This window comes from Enhydra lutris, unplaced genomic scaffold (genome assembly GCF_002288905.1).
Source record: "Enhydra lutris kenyoni isolate GAN:26980312 unplaced genomic scaffold, ASM228890v2 scaffoldscaffold29, whole genome shotgun sequence".
Taxonomy (NCBI): Eukaryota; Metazoa; Chordata; class Mammalia; order Carnivora; family Mustelidae; genus Enhydra; species Enhydra lutris.
The window spans coordinates 18,682,631-18,691,732 of record NW_019154113.1 but is presented as its reverse complement, the minus strand read 5'-3'; the positions used below and the strand labels follow the sequence as shown (position 1 = coordinate 18,691,732).

Below are 9,102 nucleotides of genomic sequence, written 5' to 3'. Positions count from 1 at the left end.
TTACAAGAAGAAACACCGAGAGCTTGCTGTCTCCCTGTCTCTCTCTGCCATGGGAGGCCATCTGCAAGTTAGCAAGGGAGACGTCACTAGACACTGATCGTGCCGGTGCCCTGAACCTGGGCTTCCAGCCTCCAAAACGAGGACAAAACTAAGGCCTGCTTAAGCCACCCAGCCTGCGATACCTTGTGACGGCAGCCCGAGCTGACTAACCAAGTGGGTGCTCCACGGACACTCCTTGACTGAATCAACGAGCAGTGCGTAATCCTGGAGCGGACCGATCCCGGACACAGGCCTCCTCCTTTGCAAGGATCCCTCTCTGCTTCAACACCCTTCATTTCCAGAGTCTTTTGTAAGAACCCCAGCCCTTCCCAGCCCAGTGACATAATATCAATGGTAGCTTGGGTTCTTAGTGTCTACTTCTCAGTACAGGGGCAACAAATAGTTTTCTCCCCAAAAGGCACCCTGAATCCCTTGGTGGTGGGGTCCTCCAGCCCCACTCAGATGGGGATTCTGGAGGTCCTGTGGGACTCAGTGTGGGAGTGCTGTGATCGATTAGCAATGTCTGTCACGGCTGTGGAGGGGTAAGTGGAGGGGGTTGTGCCAATCTTGATGGGGTAGGAATGCATCAGAGCTACGACCTCAGGTGCATCCGGCACCAGCAGGGGTTGGCCATCCCACCCTCAAAGGGCCCCCGACTTCTGCAGGTGCCCAGTGAGAAGCAAGGAGCACGGGGGTGGAGGGAAGGTCCAATGGCTGAGGAGCCCTTCTGGGCCTGTCCCTTGATCAGAGCAGCGCTGAGCTGAGAACACGTATTCTCCCCACCTTGGCCCAGGGCTGGCTGCAACGGGGAATCCTGGGGTGACACAGGTGAGTGACGGAGCAGCGGCCCAGCGGCCACAGGGACAGGGCCATCGCAGGTCACTCCGCCAAAGCCGCTGGGAAAAGAGAGGTGAGGCAGGAGCAGCACAGACGACAGGGACAGGGACAGGGCCTGTTGGATGATGGGGATGCCACGAATGAAGGCTCAGAGGCAGGTACACGTGTGAAGCCTGGCCACCTGGAGTGGCAGGCATGGGCTGAGGAGGAAGGGCCAGGGGAGGAGGTCAGGGGCAAGTCTCACAGCCCAGTTCCTTTGATGCCAGCAGCCTAGCCCAGAGATTAAACACCACTTGTGAAAGCCGGAAGGCCTGTGTTCAAATCTTTCCTCTTCCTCTTCTTAGCTGTGTTGCTTTGGCCAATTACTTAACTTCTCTGGGCCTCTGATTCCTCAACCAGGGATAATAATAGTACCTGACTTCCTAAGGCTGCTGTTAGGGTTGACTGAAAATGTACGAAGCACCCAGAACAGTATCTGGCACACAGTGCCGTGTAAACAGTTGAGAGGGTCATGATTATGTAAAGCTGGTCGAACATTAATCACTAATTGTGTTCCGTGGGATCCTTGACTAAGAGATGCTCCTGTCCAAAAGGTTCTTACGGTTAAAAAACATTTGGAAAACGTTTCCTATCATATCTTGATCCAGATTGGTGAGTCCATTGTAAAACAAAGACAAACCCTAAAGAAAAACCCATTTAGCTTTATTTAGCCGGTGTTTTCCAAGCCTGGTGGGTCATGGAACCTTCTGAATACCTCGTGGGGCAGTGTTCCACGGACATCAGTTTGGGAATGCTTTGGGCAAAGGCAGCAGGGGAGCCTCTGAAAGGAAAGGAAGGGGTTCCCAGGAGAACCTGTCTGGCCCGGGCAAGCCACGGCAAGATTCCAGTGTGAGAGGAGGAGGGAGGGAGGTGGCTGCAAAGCCCAGGGTGAGGGACCGCATAACTGGAGGGAAGGGTGCATGTGAGAGACGCACAGTGGGGAGAGAGAGAAGACCAGGGTGCTGTTTGGATGTGGAGGGGAGAGATGAGGAGGCAGAGGTGACCCTGAGAACTCGCATTTCGGGAGGGAGCAGGAAGGGGGCGGAGACTGGGGGGCAGCCATCACTGCGTCCACACCACCCAGTCCCGGCCCGCTCACCCCATCCTTCCTTCCCAACCGTGTGACCGAGGGGAGTCTCAGCCCCGTGGCCTCCCCCAGAGGGGGCCTGGAGAGAGAAAGGTGGGGACAGCCACATCATGGGGAAGAGCAGCCCCCAGGAGGCCAAAGACAGGCTGTCCCCGCTACGCACAGATCGTGTTGTTGTAGAATCGACAGCAGACGTCCAGGGCCTCCTGGCTGACTGCTGGGCCGGGGCTGCAAAGAAGCAAAGGCTGTGGTTTGGCTCCAGGCCTGGCTCTGCTGGCCACAAAGGGCTGTGCATCCCTGGGAAAGTTGCTTCATGCCTCTGGTCCACCCTTCCTCTCCAAGTCTGCTCTTCAAGCCCCATATCAGCCACGGCCTGAGCATTCCTACCCCTCGCCCCAGAGCCAGAGGCACCCCTGAGGCACTTGGGCCCTCTGCACCCCGTCACTGTCAGGGCCCCAGAGCCCCCGGCCCGGGCCTCACCTCTGGAAGGCCTCACGGCAGCACTGGTACACCTCGAAGCTGCTGCCGCTGATGGTTGTGTTCAGGAGGGTCGTGCAGTCGGCCGCCGCCCCCCGGGGCACATACAGGATCCCTGGGCAGGGAAACAGCTGGTGGGCAGGGTCTGTCCCCCCACCCCAACTCCTGCCGGGAACTTCCAGAGAGCTGGAGCCCCGGTGCCCCACCCTGGACAGACCAGCACTCACCTGCCACGCAGGCATTCACCAGGGACACACAGGTCCCCGTGCAGAGCGCCCGGAGCACTATCTGGGAGAAGTCGCTCTTCCGCTGGGGGGCCATGGAGGCTGCGAGGAAATGGGTGTTGAGGGCCAGGAAACCCTCAGCCCTCGGCCCACAGTCCGCACCTCTGGAGCCTCTGCAGACTCCCTTTCCCCTTCTGGGCAGCCGGAGGGATAGATGTCGTCCTCCTGACCGCCTATGGAGTTCGGGAGTCCTCCTTGGCCTGACTTGGGCCCCCAGGTAGCGCCCCACACCGGCCACCATCAGAGGCAGATGTAGTTTTCGGTCGGGCAGACCTGGGATTCGATGCAGGCTCAGCCACTAGTAGCTGAGTGACTGGGGCCACCACTTCCCTTCCCCATGACCAGTTTCCTTCTCTGTAAAATGGGATGGTTACACCACCGGGCAGGGCATCCGTGAGGAGTGGAGCTGCCGAGAACCGTGCAGAGCTCTCCTCCCTAGGTCTCACCAGGGCTGCCTGTCCACCATGGGTATGGGAACCATGGGAACCGGCAGGCCAAAGCCTCGGGACGGGCCAGCCCCGCACCTTCCCTCCCTCCCCAGACTCCTGAGCCAGATGCTGATCGCTGTGGAGTCCCCGGGGCCACAGAGGTCTCCTGGGACTGGGAGGAGCCTCCATAGCCATCTTGCTCAGGCCCCACCCTGGACACACAGGATGACTGAGGCCTAACGATCCCCCAGAAGGCTGTCTCAGAGCCAGGCCCCCGACCGCCCAGGGTGCCGGGGAGGCCCCCAGGACTCACTCAGTCCTCCCAGCATGATCCCGATGGAACTGAAGTTGGCAAATCCACAGAGGGCGAAGGTCGTGAGGATTTCTGCTCTGACCTGAGAAAACAGAAGAGCAGTGAGGACGGCCGTGCCCCTCGCATGGGGCCGGGCACCCCCACACCACCCTGACCCCCACCCTGACTCCCTGCCCTACTTGCATCCACCCCCGTGTGTCTTTGATCTTTGCGGCCCCCGGTGCTTGCCAAGCCCCCACCCCAGGCCTTGCAAACTGGCCTCTAGGTCCGATCAGGCCGCACAGCCTGAGAAACAGCCCGCTTCCCATCGCCTCCGGAAGTCCCCTTATCTTAATTGCCAGCCCTTCCTGGTCTGATTCAGGGTAGCCGTGCCCTCTGGCTTTGGCCCTACTCAGCCCTGGGCCCCGGGGGCACTTGGTGAATTGGCTTTCCTAATCCTGTTGATGGGAGTTTGTCTTCCTGCTGGTGCTTTCAGGCTGAGAGAGGAAGGAGTGCAGCCTCCTAAGACAGTGAGGCACTGAGAGCCCAGCCGGCTGGGCTCCACGCGTGTCCCCACCTATGACCAGACTGAGCAAGTCAGTAGCCTCTCTACGATTTGGTGTCTCCGTCTGCAGCGTGGGAATGACAGCACCTGTCTGAAGGGCTGTTGTAGGGGTCACACAGTGTGCGGGGAGTACCAGAATTTAAGCAAAGTAATTCTCCTTCCCCTCCCAATGAAACAGTTATCTAATTTCCCAGAAAGAGGTGTTAAGAGCCAAATGGAACAATTTGGAATAAAAAAAAAAATGGCTTAGATCCTACCTCACACCATATTAAAAAAAATCAATTCTAGAGCACTGAAGCAGATAAATACTGATATCTTAAACAGCAAACAATAGAAAATATAGGGAGATGATGATGATCCTTACAAGGTAGCATTCTTACTTTCATTTTGGAGAGGAGCAAACTGAGACTCAGAGAGGTTAAGTAACTGAGACAGTTCACACAGCCAGAGGGTGGCTGTGTCAGAATTGGAATTCAGTTCTGTCTGGCTGCAAAACTCATGATTTTAGGAATTTCACTATATTGTCTCAGGAATGTAACACCTACCAGATTTTTGGAATAGAGATAACTTTCCAAGTTTAGAAATAATAGAAGAAATCACAAAGGAAAAGATTTGGTGTAAAATCTGTTAAAAGAAAAATCCCCAAATGCAAAAATAAGGGGGAGAGAAAACCAGGAAATATATACATATAAAATAAAATAGAAAAAGGTTAATGTCTTTGTAACACAAAGAGTTTACACAAATGGATGGAAAAATATTAAGGCTCCTGCATCCTGCTTGCTCACCTACCGTCACCTCTCTCTACAGCAGCTTGTGGAATCTTAAAATGTAAAATGTCAAATCTTCAGGAACTTTCTGCTGCTCCTCGGCCCGCCTCTGCTACAATTACCACCTGCTCTAACTGTGCTTCTCTCCTTTCGGTTCTCCAAACAAGTGCTTTTCAACCCCGGGGCCTTTGCACATGACTTTTCTTTGTCTGGAATGCTCTTCCCAGCTTCACCTGGCCCCTTCGCCTCCCTCCAAGTCTGGGCCTAAATGCTATACCCTGGGGGGGGCTTTTCTGGCCAGCCCAGCCAAGGAAGACCCCTCTGTTTCCTCCTCTTGTTTCCTTTGTAGAACTTCATTCAAATTGTGGTTTACTTTTTCTTGCTTTGCTTCCTTGGGCTTTTCACCAGATGTACATTCCATGACAATAGGACCACATCTGTCTACTTCCCCTTTTTAAATTTCTGGTGCCTAGCAGAGTGCCTGGTACCCTAGCAGTCTCAACCAGTACTTGCTAAAGGAACAAAGCTCCTAAAAAAAGATTCTAAAGGAGCAGCCCATCCACTATCTCTAGAGAGACTGAGACAGGGGTTAAGGACAAGGAGGAAGGGGAGATCTGTGCTTTTGGTCTCACTAAACGGAAGGCTACATTCCCTTACAATTTAAATCATAATTTAAAAGACAAGAAAAAATATTTCCCCTTCGAAGTGCTTGCACCCCAAGAGATGCAAATTAGAGCAACAAGCTATTATTTGCCTGTTAAAGTAAGCACAACTTTTTTTTAAGGAGGCTGCTCAGTGCTGTTTGGTGTGTGGTAAAGTCCGAGCTCGCAGCCCAGCTGGGGGCGGTTTCCGTCGGTGCCACCCTTTGGGAAAGTTACTGGGAGCGACCACAGGAGGGTTCATGCCACGTGATTCAGTTCAGTCGTCCCACATCTGGGAAAGCTCTGGAGGAAATGAGCCGAGAGGAGGGAGAAGTTCGGTGCACAGAGCTCTTCCTTTCAGCACCGCGTAAAATCACCAAATGAGACCATTAACCCAAGGGGGCCCAAGAGCAAGGGGTGGGTGAAATGTGTCAGAATGCATCCGTCAGAAATGATGTTTCTGTCCTAACAGTCGGGGTGGGGAAAGCCGGCTCTGACACAGGGCAGAAGCCTCCTAAGAGGCTTTGGGAAGGAGGCAGTGAAGCCCAAGGTCATCTTGTCGCTCAGGGCTCTAGGACTGGGAGGCTGGGCACCACCTCCGGGTGTCGCCTGCCTGTCCAGGAGCTGGGACAGCTGTTGCCCTGGGCCCGGGAGCAGCAGCATCACACCCCCCGCCACAGGGAGGGGCCCGGACACTCACGGATATCCACTGCTTCTTGGTGCCGACCCACTCCTCTGCTCCCGCGAGGCGGCGCTGCTTGTACTGGGCCAGTTCCTGGTAGGCCACGAACTCATTCAGGAACAGCTTGGTCCCCAGCAGCTCCGCCACCACCGGGCAGTCCTCCCAGGCCACCCCCATCAAGAAGGCCACAGGCCTCAGGGCGTAGGAGCAGATGAGCTGAAAGGCAAGGGCAGCTGCTGGGACCAGGGCTGGCTGGGCCTCTGCCGGGTGTCCCCCAGGGCCACCCCCCTCCCGGCCCCGCGCTGCCCCTTGCAGGCCAAGCGGGCAGCCCAGCGGTACCTGGAAGCTGAGCTCCTGGGCACCCACCATGGCTCCCAGCCAGGAGAGGGCCGCGTTGACGAAGGCCAACAACGCCAGGAAGGCAATCAGGTTAGCTCCAATGTTCCCAACCAGCTTCACGGAGATGGCAGCCCCGTTACTGGCGGCTTCCAGGAGGTTCCGAGCATCTCTGTTTTGGGGACCAAGAACCACCATGATGGGCCTGTCCCCACACACAGCGGGGCTCCTCATCCCGTAGGCTCCGAGAGGAACCTTGGACAAAGTATTTCGGAGCTGAGGGACCTTGTTTTGTTTCTGAGACCCTGGGGCGGCGGGAGGGGGCGCGGGGGGAGGAAGGGGCTGGTCCGAGCACTAGAAAAAGGCCCGGACTGCCAGCGGCCACTTAGGGCTTCGGAGAACTTGAAAGGAGGCTGGTCAACACGGAGGTGTGTTGTAAGCCTAAACTCAGACCAGATTTCAGAGATTCAGGACAGAAAAAAACCCCAAACAAACCATGAAATAGCTCATTAATAATGTTTTATATTGATTACATGTCGAAATGACAGTATTTTAGACACAATGGATTTAAGAATATGTTATTAAAATCACTTGTTTCTTTTGCCTTTTTAAAAACACAACTATCAGAAAACTTAGCATTCCAGATGGGGCCCACACTCTGGTTCCATGGGGCAGCACTGCTCTAGACCTGCCCGCCGTGTCCCCAAGCACACTGGTCAAAAGGGTCTTCTCAGCAATTTTAACAAAGTCCGTGTTACACGGTGGTTGCTGGGCTGTGATGAGAGGTGTTAGCAGGGGAGGGAAATCAGGGACGGTGCTGAGTCCGTATGTGGCCACCCTGGTGGGGGAGCTCAAGGCAAGGGGAACAGGTGGGGGAGGGCTTTCCAGGATGCTCTCCAGCACACACACCACCAGCTGCTCTCCCATGGGACCTGCTGGTCCGTTCCCTCTGGTCGCAGCCAGGAAGTTAAGACGCAGGACCAGAGTCCAGGTGTTTTGTGAGCGAAGCCACAAGCTGGGCAGTGAACAAGGAGAGGGACTGAGGCTGGGCTGAGAGAACCAGACGCTGCTGCCCCTCCCTCCCCTCTTCCCCCTCTCCCAGAACCTCCTCTCTCTCCCCCAGAACCTTCGTCCTCCCTCCCTTTCCCCCCACAATGTGGCATGCCCCACCCCCCGTACCACCCCCCAGGCCACCCTCCTGCAGTGCTCACCCTGCGGTCAGTTTCACCCCTTCCGTGCCCTTAAACTTGGACTCCTCCACCTCCGGGTAGACCAGCTTGGAGAGGGCCAAGGCACAAGGGGCGGCCATCACGGAGGCAGCGATCAGGGAGGCCGCATCGATCTGCAGGGTTGGGAGTGAGGCTTACTGGGAGACAGAGAGAGACAGGAGTGCAGCCCAGGGCAGCTGGGTGCACAGATGCTCTGCCTCACTGGGTCATCCTGGCAGTACCGCTGTCAACCACGGAGACAGTAGTGACACCTTTTCTGGCCGTATGCTCAGAACGTGCTAGCTCCCTGCAGGACTTCCATCAGTGGAGCCAAGCAAGTAGTGTTAGCCCACTGTCCGGACAAGGAATCTGAGGGGGCCCCCCCAACACTAAATGTGACCTGCGCAGAAGGAAGACAGAGAAGGAATTAGAACCTTCATGTCTTTTGGTTCCAAGTTCAGAGATCTTCCTTCCCTTCTGGGCTGTCCCCCTTGGGGCACTCATCTGAAGGCTAGTGCACCAACGCCTGAGGGCTTTTTGAGGGTTTCAGACAAAGCTCAGAGGACAGGAGTTGGGATGGATCCAAACTGTGACCTAATTTGACCTCATGATAGAGGAATGTCCTTCCTCTATAGGATTCTTGTCTTGAATACTTACTGGGAAGGGAGCTTACCATTTCGAGGCAGCCTGTCACACCCACTGCTGTGGTCAGAGAGCCACCAAAGTGGCCCCCCTTTGGCCCTGGGTCTGTCCACAGGAGACACGCTATGGAATTCCTGCCCAGCACGATGGCCCAGCAACCTGAGCCTCAGGGATTTGTCCTTCCTGAGCTATTATCCTCACTCTGGCCTCAAACCTTTCCCTTTCCTGTGAGTGTATGTGTGTGTTTTAGGGTTTTCTTTATTTATTGGATAGAGAGAGCATGAGCTGGGGCGGAGGGGCAGAGGGAGATGGAGAAACAGACTTCCTGCTGTGCAGGGAGCCTGCTGAGGGGCTCAGTCCCAGGACCCCAAGATCATGAGCTGACCCAGAGGCAGATGCTGAACTGACTGAGCCCCCCCAGCCCCTGCTTCCCTGTTTTCTGCCCCAGAGATGGATGGGATGTTTTTCCAACACTGTATTATTTACCAAGTGGAAAAATCAGAACCAACCCAAACATCTAACTCAAGGGAACGGCTAAGCATTGTCAAGCCGCCACGGGGAGGCTCCCTGTGAGGTCATGACCTGAGCCGACATCAAGAGTCGGACATTTAACCGACTGAACCACCCAGGGGTTCTTCCTTCCTGTTCTTCTAAACCCCCTTCATTTATTTTCAGTGGGGAGTAGAAACCCCTTAACCCAAGTATCAGCACCAACGCCCACCTCCTGCACACCTGTCCTAGGCCCTGGGTGTGCAGGCCCCACTCTTTGCAGGAAGAG

The 9,102-nt window shown here is 55.5% G+C and overlaps 1 protein-coding gene across 1 annotated transcript in view; it reads right to left on the bottom strand.

Annotated features, from left to right (window-relative positions):
* Positions 1–1,890: 1,890 nt before the first annotated feature.
* The window catches only part of LOC111152654 (solute carrier family 28 member 1), a 41,788-nt gene continuing 34,576 nt past the window's right edge, over positions 1,891–9,102 (bottom strand). The window contains 7 exon segments of the mRNA XM_022511197.1: positions 1,891–2,230; positions 2,483–2,594; positions 2,707–2,805; positions 3,505–3,586; positions 6,157–6,354; positions 6,478–6,646; positions 7,686–7,816. Of these exon segments, the coding sequence (XP_022366905.1) occupies positions 2,158–2,230; positions 2,483–2,594; positions 2,707–2,805; positions 3,505–3,586; positions 6,157–6,354; positions 6,478–6,646; positions 7,686–7,816 (864 nt within the window). The 3' untranslated portion in view covers positions 1,891–2,157.